General features: G+C 38.4%; 1 protein-coding gene across 1 annotated transcript in view; it reads right to left on the bottom strand.

Annotated features, from left to right (window-relative positions):
• The window catches only part of LOC108800059 (CD109 antigen-like), a gene marked incomplete at its 5' end in the record, with an annotated part of 73,047 nt that extends 65,299 nt beyond the window's left edge, over nucleotides 1-7,748 (bottom strand). The window contains 4 exons of the mRNA XM_018572001.1: nucleotides 2,542-2,671; nucleotides 3,728-3,955; nucleotides 6,046-6,074; nucleotides 7,643-7,748. Of these exons, the coding sequence (XP_018427503.1) occupies nucleotides 2,542-2,671; nucleotides 3,728-3,955; nucleotides 6,046-6,074; nucleotides 7,643-7,748 (493 nt within the window). The remainder of the gene's footprint in view (nucleotides 1-2,541; nucleotides 2,672-3,727; nucleotides 3,956-6,045; nucleotides 6,075-7,642) is intronic.
• Between the last annotated feature and the right edge of the window lie 7,949 nt (nucleotides 7,749-15,697).

Here is a 15,697-nt window from a genome sequence, read left to right as displayed (position 1 = left end):
TGATCGGCTCTATAATCTCTTTAAATATTATATAACTGAGCTAAACTGGCACAGGACATAACCATCTATACCTTTCACTAAGATGTAATAAGTTAAGTTATAACAAAAACCTTAAAATATTTTTTCTAAAAAGACTTGTTCAGACAATACTGGCAAAATAGATTATATAATGCGTAAAAGCAAAACAATGCTCCGTTCAAAAGTATCCTGGGAAATCAATACTCCCAGTAGTGTTGATCACTGGTTCCTTTCACTGACTCCCATATTACTACAGGACACAGTAATGAAAGGAGGTTGGCAGGTAGTTGGTTTTCATGTAATAAGAGTACTTTCTTTATTCTTTCCAGCAGGAAGCATTAGAATATACAGTACATCACAAAATACTATACACTGACAGTACAGGTCATGTGATTTATGCTGTGTGTGCAGATACCCAGTAGCAGCACATGATTATAGTGTACCTAACCCCAAAAACAAAACTGTAATATGTTGCAGCTTACTCAGGGCCATTTGCCGCCTGAGGCAATTTTGTTTGGGCGGCTCTGTCTGGCCCCCCACCCAGCTCTAGGCAACCGGTGACATCAGCGAGCAGGGGCTGGACGGGATGCCAAGCAACGTGTCACAGGTTGCTAAGAGCTATTAGCAACCTGGGATGCTGTGGCTGCCCCCCTTCTGCCCAACCACCACCCAGCCGCCCCCCAATGAGATGCCGCCTGAGACACCCAAATCACGCTGTCTCATTATAAAGAAGGCCCTGGGTTTTCTAGTCCTTAGATGTGGTGGTTGCATTAATTTTTCTTTTTTTCAGGCTTTATTCTCTTTGTTTTTACCTGGTGATCCTAACACTAACACACGTATTGTCCCTTCTGTCCCCTCATGTCTACACTTTTCTCCACTGTGCCAATGGGGACAACCACTGTTCTCACACAGGCAGGGCTTCAAGTATGTCTGCCTTTGTTCATGGATGAAACTCAAAATCATAGGGGCTCTTAGCAAAGTTTTAATGGGACCTACTGTATATTAGTGGCAAAGTGGCCTACAATGCAGCCTAATTTAAACACTATTAACATTGCTGGTCAGGGGATTTGTGTATTATATCTTTTTATGACTCCTTTCATTACACACTAGAGGTGTACTAAAGGTGCACTACCGGTCCTGTCCCCAATTATCACATTCTTCATGCAGGTTAGCTGGATTATGAATTTTAGGAGATAAGATACTCTAAGAAAATGTTTTGAAGTGCTGTAAACAAAGATAAGGCCCCTTTCAAGATAAAATGACCATAGGAAACTGTTAAAAATATATCATGGTACCAGTTCTTACACTGCACTGCTACTATTGCCTGGACAACAAACACTCACTGGATAATATCCTGTCTAAGATGTATTTGCCAAGAAGCTTTGCTTCCATTAGACACCTTGATACATTGTTAAAGCCCTGATGAAGGGGTAGTTTCTGACCTTCAAAACACATTGGGTAACTTTGTATTATTTGTTTGGCGCTCTCTCTCATAAATGCGATATGTGTGACGTTTAGTCCAAATAAATGGACTTTTTTGGAATTTCATTTACGGAGTGCTGGTGATTTCTATCGTTCATTGACTCTCTCATAAAACTTAATGTGGCTTTCTAAAACTGGGTGACCCCTATTTCTTGGGGGGGCCCCAGTTTGCAGAGAGGTGCCAAACCCAAGCCATTTAGCTCAAATACATTCTTGTGGCTTCTGATTAAAAAAATAATTCTCCAGTGCCTTTAATTTTTCCATAGACAGATAAGGAGACACCTGTTGGTTCTCTATCACACTGAGGTCTGCCTTGCAACTCATTTAATGGACTGAAGCATTGCACCTACAGTTAACATCTTGATTTTCTCTTCCCTCTGAGAAGATGGGAGGATTAGCCGGGTCACAGACATTTTTGTGATAACAAACAAGTCTGACATTTGGAAGCATTCATTATCACTGCCCAAGGTAACCCTAAATGTACACATCTTCACCCAAGCATCATATTGGCATCAGATTGGGGGAGATATTAGACTTCCTGTGGCCACACTTAGCTAGTAGTAGTCAAATTCAACTGGACTTGTATAATGCTGAAGACATTTCATTGCTTATTCAAGCAGTTTCCTCAGTTCTAAGAAGTGCCACAAGCATTTACAGCCACATGGGAAACTCAGTCACCCTAATCCAACACCATGATGTTACGTTATGTGTCAAGGTCCCCCTTAAATGTGTCTTAAGTAAACTGAGATGCAAAATAAATGTTAGTGAGTACTGACATTTGTATCCTCAGCATGATCTATTATCTCTGTAAAGGCTGTGTGTACCTCACGTCCAAGTATGCTAAGCGATCCTACAAAACAAAATGTCTACAAATCTGGACCCTCACTGACAAAATACTGACAAACAGAATTATACTTATAGTGCCAGAACGCTATATCAGACTGCTCATACACAGTTACCTTCTATTAAATATCAACTTAGATACTTAACTTATTTTTGGCAAAGGTTTGTCAAAGTATGGTGTAGTGTTTGATTAAATACTTACATCTATTTTAGCTTGTATATTCCATTGACCCAACATAGGGCTGCTAGACAGCTGAAACTGAGTTGAAATGACTCCCAAGTCCGAGGTCATGTTTAGATGCTGCTGGACAATATTATACCTAGGATCCTATAATGACCAAAAAAAAAAGACAGTTTGGACCAGTCAACAATTTGGAATAGTAATTATGTTTTGAGGATTTTTGCCTTAGGACAAGAAATAAGCAGTCAACATACTGCTTGTGATTACTTAGTTGATAGGATAATGGTGTATACAATTTTTATACATTTCAAAGGTGATATACAGCAGTCTTAATTACATTACAATTTGCAATGCAATAGATCATAGAAGTTGAAAATCTTTTTAAAGATAACCTACTTCTTTTAGATTGTTACACAGATCAGTGTCCCACTGGTAATATGTACACATGTTTTTGTCTCATGACCTAAAGGGAAGTAATGGAAAATCTCGCTTATGGGGCAGGGGAACATATACAAAAATTAAAGTGTGCACAAAAACAAATAGCGGTCTATTTAATAAAAAAATATTTGCATAGCTTATTTATCCAGCAAAATGTCATTTATTTTCATACAATGAAAAATTAGTGTTTGTAAAAAATTGAGGACATGATATGTTTACTATATCCTCAATTATGAATGAATGGGAGTGATCTACATCACCTCCTGTTCATTCATAGTTGTAGTTATAGTAAACATACTCTGTTCTCATGTTACAAATGAACAGGAACACTCAGTATAGAGGATTCCTGTTCATTTGTAACAGGGGATACAGAAAAAGAGATTGAGGATTTGTGTCCTCAATCTCTTTTTCTATTTTAAAAGGGAAATATCAGGGGTCTGTCTAGATCCCTAATATTTCCCTGAAGCCCCTAAAAGTAAAGTAAAAAATAAAAATATTTCATAAAAAAATGAATTAATATATAAAATGAAAATTAAAACATTTCTAAAAAATAAAATATGTGAAAAAATTAAAATATAAAACATTTTCAGTATCGGTTTCGGCCTGAAATTTTTTTTATTTCGGTTTTAAAATTTCCATTTCGGTGCACCTCTACAAATAAGGAATGCAAATACATTCATAAATGAACCCGATATACTATTGTAGCTGTAATTAATGATAATAAAAGTGTACTGATCAAAAATTGTGTAAACAAGTAATACCCACCCTTATAATTAGGTCCACATTTTGTGTACTTGGTTTTAGGTCATAATTTACTGTAATTATTCGGATCTTGACAGTCTCTTCAGGCTTGTACATGAATTTGTCAGTTTGGATAAATATGTATTTTCTTGTTTGCATTGGTAGATTCAATGTTTCTGAGAAAACTGATGTATTCTGAGAAGATCCACTGACATACAGTTGAAATACATTAAAACTGGTGATTTTTGCTATCTGTAAAAAAAAAAAAAGAACGTTTTCATTGCTGGCAAAATCTGTTAATTGACAGAACATAAGAACAGACACTGCATTATTTGTCCTGGATTTATCTTCTTACCTGGTGGCAACTAGATTACATTTGCTCAAAATCTAATGCTCCATTAGTATTTAGACACACACAGTCCAATTGGGAAAATGACAATTAAAACTGGTCTGTTACTAGGAGGAAGGCAGAGCTCTTAGAGGAAATCTGCACAAACATTGAAACAGCCCACAAACTCCATTTAGGTCCCCTTAAAGGATTCAAACCCAGAACTGGGGCTGTGAGACAAGAGTGCTAACCATTTAGTCACTGTGCTGCCGCCTCTGCATGACACCCTTTTGTTACCTCCTTCATCTTCGACTTTACCTGCTCTACAACCTGTAATATTTGGTGACCTGTTTATGGTACTACATAGAAAGAGTAAAGGAAGGATCAATTTCAGATTAAAGTGGGAAGGTTTGATATGAAATAATATAATTTCCTTGGCTCAGTCAATAGACTTGAGGCACAAGCTCTTAAAACATGGTAGGCCAAAATACTTGATGAAGAATCTTAAAGTGTTTTGATCGCATTTTAGATCTATTGATTATCCAGTCTCCCATTAAGGAGTCTTGTCAAAATTGATATTTCAACTTTTGTTACATAGAGGAGACTTAAATCACCATAACTTTCTAATTTCTCAAGGGTTTGTACTTCTAGTTTGTACTTCTGCACAACTGCAGTGCCCCTTATGAGGGTGTACAATTCTCCCTGCTGAATTTTCAGTGTACTTTATACCATTATGAATGCAGGAAGAGAACACTTTAAGGTTCATGTATCTATGACAGGGGAACTGGTAATTCCACTGGATCCTCTAGAAATCCTCTAGAAATACCATTAAATAGCAGGAGATTGATCCCGTCAGATTCCAGTTGTAACTGAAATCTCCAATTTGGATAGATTGAGCCCCTTATTAGGGGTCTGTTTGCAAATGTTTTCTCACCACCCACCCAAGATTTGCACATTTCCAAATCGATTCCATTCCAAAGTTTTAGGGAAAATATTCATATATAGACTCATTCATTGTACTTTTATAGCTGTAGCACAGGAAACACAACACCATTGCACATGACAACCTGTCATATATTAGCTGCTACTTTGTAGCTTTGTCAGCAGGAAACGTTTTAATTGAATCGGTAATTTCTTGCAAAAATTGATCTTTTTTTTGCAGTTGTTATAAGGTCCCTTTCACACTGTCCGGTTAGGAGGGGATCCCTTCCTGATTGGAGTGATACAGAGTGGATATCACCATTGTGACATCCATCTCCATTCAGTTTTTCCCCCCATCACAACTGAAATGATTGGACCCCATGTTGTTTATGGGGAATCGGATGTAAGCAGTCATATGTCCGTTTACATTAGATTACCCTCAATCCAGCACAATCAGGTCCGATGAAACAGAATGCTGTTCCATTTGTTTTTCCGCACCTTGCCAAAGCCAGGTGCTACCGGATGTAACCAGACACCCGCCCATAGACATACACTGGGCATCCAATCAGGTCTGCCTGAAAAACTGACAGGCAGACCTAATTGAACCACCCATCTGAAAGGGGCCTAAATCAGCCTCCTCTTCATAAAAGCCTTGGTACATACAAAGCCTACTAATGTAAAGAGCAGGTATGAATGTGCACATGTATTTACACACTCTGCACTAAAAGAAAGAAAATCATATTTAAACCAAATCCCTAAAATCTCATATAAAACTTAACATGTTAAACGAATAAAGAAAAATCATTTTATTAAATATTTTATTGAAATAATAGCTGGTGACTCTGCCATGAAGGTCTTTGTTTGGCACCTTTCTGGTATAGTGTGTCAATACCCTGTCCCCATCTCAGAATTGTGCTCCTTCATTGCCACCCTGGTACATGTGCTTCAGATAGTGAACTAGTAGCGGCTATTTTAACACACTTTATACAGGCACTGTAGCACCAGCTAGGACCTTAACACAGCGTCTAATATTCCCTTCAGTCAAATAACGGCACTAGGTGCTTGTGCTTATTAAGTCTGGTAAAGAACTTACCCCTGGGAAAGTGACAATTTCAATGGAATCTGAAAAACAGAAGCAGAACAGATTTGTACATGAGTTGTAAACAATTAGTATTGCATGATTGTTCATTGCTGCAAAGAATGATACTAAGGTGGTGTAAGTTTATATAAAGCCAAAACTTATTTTTAATTCTGGTGAAGTAGGCAAGTGTTAAACCCCTATCAGTTTTTTTAAAAATTCCTATCTGTAAAATATTGGGGAGATTTCTTCATGGAACACTCTGTCCCAGAGACACAACATGTAGTTGTAGGGAATCCTTCTAAAGCAGTGATGGTTAATGGCGATGGTTTTTGATTTTGGCTTGGCGTTTCATTTTTTTTAAGTTTTTTTTATTTATCTTATTATCTTTTACTTTGTTTTTTATCATTTTTATGGATTTAATTTTTTTACTTTTTTATAACTTTTTTTTTTATTATTATTTCTTTTTAATTTTTACTTATTGTTTTAATTTTTATTTAATTTATAATTTTTTACTTTTTTTCTCTTACCTTTATTGCTATCACACAGGGGATAACAAGCCCCTGTATGATAGCATTCGGAGGTGACAGGTTCTTTTTATTAAACCTGTCTCCTCCAATACAGGAGTAGCACAAAACTGTGCTGGATCTCCTGTAACAGCTGAGAAAGGAAGGCTGCAAGTAGAGCATTCCTGGCTCACTGTTAACATGGAGCAGAGTGGAGAAGCTCCCCACTCTCCATCCTGAACTACTTTGCCAGAAGAGCGGGGGACCCTGAAAACCAGTGTAAGGAGAGAGGCAGCTGGAGGGGGTGAGGCAGCCAGCGGGGGGTGGCCCCGCGGGGGATGGCCTACGCTCGTGTGCCACCAGAGAGGCCTCACCATTGCTGTTCTAATGTAAGTGAAAATCCCCTCTCTGAGAGATTTGTCACCAGAACAGGTGTCCCCTTTGGAAGATTTCTCCTCTGCTCCTGTTCTGGCGATAACAGTAACATTTTGTATTTACCCCCCCCTTTCTGTTCCAAAGACAATCGTCACCAGGACATTTAGAGAGAGGGAATCTCTATGGTGGGGACACAGGCATCAAAATAGGAACTTACCATTGGATTCTAACCCTTTCCTATTCTATCCAACTAGCTTTAGATTTTCTTAAATCTATTAACTTTACTTAGGGGTTCATTTATAAAAGGTATATGCCGGGTGGATGCAGTTCGCACACAGCACTAGCACCCCTAGATGGCGCTGATGAGTATAAGAATTCCTATACTCCTGAGCACCATCTAGGGGCGCTAGTGCCATGTAAACGGCACAGCTGGGCAGAACATTTATAAATAAGCATGAGAGCAAAAAAAAAAAAGCATTTGTGGGAGTCACAATCTGTTATTACTGTTTCCTACGGCAGTAATAAATGGCTCACCTGAATTGGGGGATGGGGTTGGCTCTGTTTATGGCGAACCCAAGCAATTACGTATTGAATATACCTGCTCAAAATAACAAGTTTTACTGAGCAATTTTAATAATGACTTACATAATTGTTGCTGCATACTAATATTAAATAATAAAAAAAGAAAATGAAAAAGAAAAAAAGCACCTTTTATGTTTATACATATTTACCTTTTTTAATTACTTTGGTCACATTTGTTAAAAGGCTGATATTATCTCTTATTTCGGCAGTCAAAGTGAGGTCAGAGTCCCCAAACCAGTGCACAGCAAGTGTTGTATTAGCGCCATAGTTAGGATTACTAGGCACTACAATGTAATATGAAGGGCTGCAAAATAAAATATAATAAAGTGTGTTACAATTATTTGATTTTCACATCACACTTATTGATATACACATGACCACTAGAGAGGGGTATTTAAAATCTGTAAATAAATACCATAATAAAATGGAAAAATAATACATTATATTGCATACTTAATAAAATATATGTAACTTCAAATATGTATCACTGGTCTTATAATTACATATTTATTGCTCCCAATACAATAATGTTGCACAGCCTACATCAATGTATATATTTTTTTTAATAGATGCATATTTCTATTACTTTTACCATAAAAAGATACACTTGTGTACATCAGTCCTATAGTACCTAGATGGTACCTTCAGAAGATGTAGAGAGTGCAACTTCTGCTGGGAACATGTGGGCATGCAGAGGGTGGAATGAAATAGCCTAATCCCATCCCTAAATTAATAGCCCCATGTAATGCTTGAGTGGGTACTGAGACGTCTAGCTCTATCCCAGGAGATTGTTATGTCTGGTTTGTCTTTGCATGTAGTCTTACACTAGGGATGGGTGAATCTGCCCAGGTTTGATTTAGCAAATTATGTTTGAAATTCAGGAACCCAAACATAGCGGCAAATCCCAATAAAGTCTATGGGGAGAAAATCCTGTCGATTTTGGCTATTTTTAGTTCTAATAGGCAAACTACAAAAAAAAGGCATAGGGAGCTGGACACTGCCATGGGGGACAGGTACCAATGCAAAAAAAAATAATATATAATTATATCTAGATATATATACTATATTACCAAAAGTATTGGGACACCCCTCAAAATCATTGGAGTCAGGTGTTCCGTGAAATTCCTTGCTGCTAAATATTCGGCGGTCAACTTTTAGTGGTATTATAACAAAGTGGAAGCAACTGGGAACAACAGCAACTCAGCCACAAAGTGGCAGGCCACGTAAAATAACAGAGTTGGGTCAGCGCATGCTGAAGTGCACAGTGCACAGAAGTCCCCAACTGTCTGCAGAGTCAATAGCTACAGACCTCCGAACTTCGTGTGGCCTTCAGATTGGCACAACAACAGTGCGTAGAGAGCTTCATGGAATGGGTTTCCATGTCCGAGCAGCTGCATCCGAGCCTTACATCACCAAGTGCAATGCAAAGCGTTGGATGCAGCGGTGTAAAGCATGCCGCCACTGGACTCTAGAGAAGTGGAGATGTGTTCTCTGGAGTGACGAATCACGCTTCTCTGTCTGGCAATGTGATGGAAGTGTCTGGTTGCCAGGAGAATGGTACTTGCCTGACTGCATTGTGCCAAGTGTAAAGTTTGGTGGAGGGGGGATTGTGGTGTGGGGTTGTTTTACAGCCTTGCCAGAAGAGTTGAAGCTGTTATAGCAGCAAAGGGTGGGCCAACTCAATATTGAACCCTACGGACTAAGATTGGGATGCCATTAAAGTTCATGTGCGTGTAAAGGCAGGTGTCCCAATACTTTTGGTAATATAGTGTATATATATATATATACCGTACAGCTGGGAGAGTATCTTTTCATGTTGCTTCAAGGGCAACATTGAAAAAGAATCCCTTAAATACAGTGGCGGACCTAAGAAATAAAGGGCCCTGGTTCAAGCTTTTTTCTCGGGCCCCCCCCCCCCTTCCCGCTCCTGGGGGGGCGGAAGCGGATCTCACTGACACCCCAGGCGGTCTCTGCACCAAAGGAGCTTACACTCTAATGTCCCGCCAAAGTCACACACTATTATTTTTATACATTTATATACAGTAGTTCTGACATATACAACAGTGTTGTACAGAGAACACTGAGTTAGTCACATCAGCCTCTGTACAAAGGAGCTTACACTCTAATGCAGAATGGCACCAGCTGTAGAGGGACTACAAATCCCAGTAATACATTCTACAGCAATGCAGAAGAGTATATGAATTGGTCACAGGACTTGGTAAGGCACTGGACTCTGGACTTTGTAATGCACTGGACTCTGGACTTAGTAACGCACTGGACTCTGGACTTAGTAACACACTGGGCTCAGGACTTAATAACGCACTGGACTCAGGACCTACTGGCACGCTGGACTGTGAATGTTTAATTGTAGTGCTTGTCAGAGCCTGACACCATCCCTGTACACGGCCACATGGTCTGAAGGGGCCAGGGCATGTGACACAGTGCCCGCATCACGAGGGAAGTGATCCGGTGGTGTGTCCTCTATACCGCCTGCATTGTATTCAGGGCATATACATTGTAGGCGATATATGGGCCCTCGCAGTGGGAGGACAGCAGCAGCTGAACACACTGGCAGCCTCCCTGCTGCCCGGCCTGCCATATGGCCCAGCCTGCAGGGAAAAAAAGAGTCCTGGGGGCAATTACCTCCCCGCCCCCTATCAATGGGCCCCTCAAACCTTGGGCTCTGGGGCGGCTGCACCGCCGGTAGGCCCGCCTGTGCTTAAATACTATGCTTGGGGTTGCCCTAAAGCTATATGTGGTGTTACGGAACAGTGCTATTTTCATGGACAATCTTAGACCCACAGGGTTATTTACAAAAGGGTGAAGAGTTTGGAGAAGGCAGGAGAAGTGAACAATCTAGGCCAAAATATCTGATTTGGAAAAATTCTCCAATTCAGCCCACTTTTCAGTTCAGCTTTGTTGTTCTAGATTGTTCACTTCTCCTGCATTCTCCAATCTCTTCACCCTTTTGTAAATAACCCTGTATACTGGCACCACAAATTTTGCTGTAAAATGTATTTTTTACTTTTACAATTAGCTTGGCTTATATACAGCAGCAGCAGCCAAGTGTGATTCATTTCACTAAAAAAATTCAGGTAGTTTTAGCAGCGACACATTTTTTTTTATCAAGTGGTAATAGGCACACTTCAGATATAAATTGGCTACTAGTTCACTGAGACTCTCCCTGTTCTCACTGATGCAACAATTTCCTGCTGCAGGCCAATCTCTATCAAACTCTTATTAGGAATTAGGAGACCACAGATCAGGGGCGTCCCGAGGCTGAAACAAATGCCCACTTTTTACTTGCACATTATAGAGAACACGTCCAGCATAAAATTAGTTGAGTTTTAACAGGACCAATAATGAATTTTGTAAACTATCTGAAGTTTTCCAACCCATGGAATTCGGTTGTATCTCTGCTATGCTTCTTTTTTTTATTTAAAAAAAAAGCTGTACATTTAAAGCACATTAGGCTTTTTAAACCATAAGTATACCAAGCAATTTAGAGCTTCATATACATTTTTGATGACTTGGGTTGATTTACTAAAAGATTGGAATATTCACTTAGCTCAGTGAATATGGGTATATTTCAAACATCAAATTATGTACAAGGGAATTGTTTAGCACATGATTGGATGGAAACCGTTCACAGAACTAAATTAACTTTCTTCTTCTAAAGTAGGCTAAAATCCTAATGTCTTCAATTCAAGGAGTTAATAAATGAATTATAAAAAAAACTCCCTAGCTTGTATTAATGAGCTCTTAAAAAGTGTTTTTTCAACTAGCAGGTCAATTAAATAAGAAAGGTAAAGAAAGTCCCTAATCAGAATATTATGTATCTTATTCAGTGAGTCACGTTGAAGGGCCTAAATTAATTATATCTGTGCTTTACTCATGTAATCCCTTCAAGAAGAACTTCAGATTTTTTTAAAAAAAATTACCCTTGCAATTACCCTTGTTTGTTTTGTCTAGGGGGTCAAATAAAGCAGATATACTTATCTGAGCCTCGTTCCCATAAGACTGCTAGAGCAGTCCCTACAACCTCTTCTCCCTGGGCTCTGGTGGTCTAAGGACTGCTGACACCATCACATCTAATGCAGGTCCATTGACTTACATTAGACATGAGAACACCAATAAACATTCCACAGCTGGAGAGAGGTGAGTGCCGACTGCTGCAAGGTCGAGGATCAGGTGAGTATATCAGCCTTATTTGTCTCCTCTAGACAAAAAGGGAAGTTAACCCATGCAGTGAAGGGTACATTTTTTCAAATTCCCAAAGTTCTTCTTTAAGAAACAGATCTCTAACTGTTATAAGGAGGCAGCCAGCAGTATACGTTCAGATACACTGAGGTAAGCACATCTCTCTTGACCAGGAATGACAACAAGGAAGCCATCAGAGATCCCTTTAGGTCTGCATTTTGATTTCCATATTTGACTGCCTGGAATAATATAGGATGGGGAATATGTAGGGTTTAGCTAAACTCATGCAAGAGCTTGACATAAGTGAAGTATAGATAGGACAATTTATGGCTCCTGTGCAATGAGGACATTAAAGGTTTGTAGAGCAGTAGCCTTTCTTGTTGTGCTTAGGGTTTATCATGCAGACACAGTGGAGCTGAATGTAAACAAAGCAGCGAGTACACTGGCATGGGCCTGTGATGAGAACGCCCAAAGCGCAGGGAGAGAAAAGACAGGTAATCGGCAAAAAGAAAGCCCCAAATCAGATGTAAACAAAATTAGTAGATGAAGAGATAAAGGTAACTGAAGATGCAAATTGTGAATAGCCGAACAGTGTTCGGCTCACTTCACTTCTGATCGGTCATTCACTCGGCTGCCTTCGGCAGCTTTGTGAATAGACCCCTTAGTTCCAACACTTTGTCAACACCCATAAATGCTTCATACATCAAACAAATCCCTGGAGCTAATGAGAACATCTAATAATTATTTGTAAAAATGTTAAATGATTTGAAGCATTTAAGAGGCATTTGTAGTGCAATAGGATAAAGAATAACATAAAATACTTCCTAGTCCTTCTTTTCTCGAGAGGACATGTAGTATATACTGATTTGTGTGCCAACTGACCATCCAGAAGAGAAGATTTCTGAATACTTCAATAAAGATTCTTATATGGTTTTAAGGGTGGTATTTTTTTGTTGTTGTTTCCTTTATTATGTTTTCTTTTTTGTAATAAATGTATATACAATTTTTAAATATACAGTTTTTGTATAGATTCATGTGGTGTGTTGTCATTCAAGGCCCAGAGATGTAAATATAGTGGAAACCCTTCTTTGTTTTTCAGATATTTCCAATGCGTAGTGGAGTTTGGATGCAGACACCAACAGGGCTATTCACAAAAGAGTGAAGAGTTAGGAGAATGCAGGAGAAGTGAACAATCTAGGACAGCATAGCTAAACTGGAACGTAAGCTGAATTGGAGAATTTTGCCAAATTGTGTCCCAGATTGTTCACTTCTCCTGCCTTCTTCAAACTCTCCACTGTTTTGTGAATAGCCCAGAAAAGGATTTAGCAAAAAATGTGATGTACACTTATGTGACTTCCGATGTTGATCCCTGTACTTGTTTCCCATTTTTGGTAATTCATTAAAGATTAGTAGACACTTGCTGAACAATTGGAAACACCAACAGGTTTTTAATAAAGTTTTCATTTGACCGACCCATCCTTACAGTTTCTATTAGGTAGATTTTTGTACTGACCTAAAACTGACAAATCTTCTCACCTCATTAGAGAAGTTTTTAAAATAAGAAATTAGGTTGGAACCTAATTGAGGGCATTTAGCATTAATGAATAGTATACATTGTTCATCTAGTGAATTGCTAAATCAATGTCCTGAAAGGATGTGAATGGTTTGACTCATATATATATTGCACAAAAGTTGAATCTTGAAGGATAATTTTTCTATACAAGATTAAGTTTCACTTAACCACACCCTGTGAGTGCCCACACCCTGTGTTGCAACAGCCTGTTCAGGGGGAGATGTATTGTGCAGAATGAGGCTTATTGTGTCTGTACATGTTATACTCTGTGTAGCAGAAGAAACAGGGGAAATAGTTATATGCAAAATGTTAAATACACATTTCAATCAAGATTTATAATGAACTTTTTCTGAGTAAAAACTGCATAAAACACATTCAACATTTTCCAATAATGGTTGCTGAATTAGCACTCTTTTTGGAATAAGGACAACACATTTTTATGATACATTTTAGACATTCTTCTAAAATATAAAATAATAATGGCAACAATTTAATAACAATCTCAAATCATTACAATCAAAAGTAATTTATTGTTGTGTTTACACAAAAGGGCTGCAGTTCCACCACTGGAGCCTGCAGGCATAAAACCGTTAGTGCTCAAAGGAACACCCTTCTCCTCGGATCATCTTTTTCACAGAACCTTTTCTTGGTTTACTGACCCCAGCCTAGCTTTGAATGCTGTGAATGTGAATGTGTAATATAAATAGGCTTTTATGTAATGCATGTATCTATAACATGGGAAAGTGTGTGGCCAAGGTGTCTGTGAAGGTTCTCATTTATGCAGGCCATTGTATAGCTAGTGGTAGTTAGTTACATTCAACTGGACTTGTTCTGTGGAAAGTTGCTTAGTTGATTATCCAAGCAATGCTTATTGAAAGGAAAATTTGCCTCTGGCATACAGGCACAAGTCCACTGTTCCTAGTGCCCTGATGATGATAATGATGATGATAAATAATAATAAAAATATTATTATTATTTTAATATGTCTTTCAAAAGTATTTAAGCTGTTTTAAAGAAGCCTAGGAAAAATATTTAGAACAATATAAGAACTAAAACACAAAAGCTACCACTATCTAAACATTGGTCCAAGTTTTTACCCTAAAGTCTCTACTTCAGAATCCCAACAATTATTACAGCAGGTACATAGTTTACTACCTTACAGTACTATGAGCAATTTTGCAAAAATGGTGGGAACTTTGTTTCATCTTCTACCTTGCTATAAAAAGAGCAGCATAATAAACATGATAATACCTGGGGGGAGTAGTAATGCATATGGAAAGTCTGGAGTTTCAGAATATTCTTCCGATAGAACAATTCCCGCACAACATTAAATATACCACCAATGTATAGTTGTTTAATTAAGTGCATATTACCTAATACTAAACACACATTGATACTGAGTCCTGAAAAAGACATAATTGAATGCAAAGGTAGACATTTGATTGTGTGCTTCCAACATAATGTCAAACCGTTCTGAAATAAATTTTCATAAAATAATGTTTTTATCATTTGATTGTGTATATTTCTGCAATGTGTACAATATAGTTTCTATTTTCAGGAGCTAATATATTATAATTGTTATCCCATATACATGATTTTATTACTGCGCAATAGCACTTGAATTATACATATGATATGACAACTTGTCAATGTGTAAAAACCATAATATAATCTTTCTCACTTACCTTGCACTGCAGACAACTTCAAGTAGATATAATGAAAGGATGACAGCGTGCCTCACAGACGAAGGCCGTAGTGTATACATTATAATGCTATCTCTATGATGATAGGAAGTGTGTAGCCTCCAAAGGCTGCAATAGACTGAAGTATTTTTCTTGCCTACTGCATTTTATATGTCTCCTTGTTTGAAACCCTGCCCTACCAAACCTGACACTGTTACACATGTTGTAAACAAGGTAGTACAAAGCCAAAGGGAAAATCCCTGTTTTCATCCTCTCCTATTGCTTCATATACACACATAGCAAAATGACTCATTCAGGAATCCAGAATAGTTTATGAGTTTTTGTTATCATTTTCCTGTCATGTAATTCAACAGATGAGGGACAGTTGTCAATGTAGTTGACAGGTTTGCTGTTAACTACACAGTTGAGTGCTAAGGTTAAAAACAGAGGTTTAGATACACGTTTTCTGCAGAAAATGTGAAAGCCGCACAGCCGCGCTAAGACACCTCTGTATGCTGTAAAGCTGGTAACAAATTGATGATCACTAAGTCAGTCACTAATATTTGTTCACATTCTATAGTATATCTTTCTGTGTTGGCGCTGCATAATCGAAAATCTAAATTGATGAGTGCCTTTGCCATTTGTTTTGCTTGACTGATTTGGTGCAGTGACGCATGGGGGGTCTCAGCTGCCATTGTGTTGTGTGGGATACCGGCCTGCACCGAGTCCTGAACTCAACCCGATAGAAC

The sequence above is a fragment of the Nanorana parkeri genome, unplaced genomic scaffold (genome assembly GCF_000935625.1).
Source record: "Nanorana parkeri isolate BGI_ZX_2015 unplaced genomic scaffold, ASM93562v1 scaffold1895, whole genome shotgun sequence".
Lineage (NCBI taxonomy): Eukaryota > Metazoa > Chordata > Amphibia > Anura > Dicroglossidae > Nanorana > Nanorana parkeri.
Note: the sequence above shows the minus strand (reverse complement) of the source record. Positions and strands in the feature narration are given on the sequence as shown.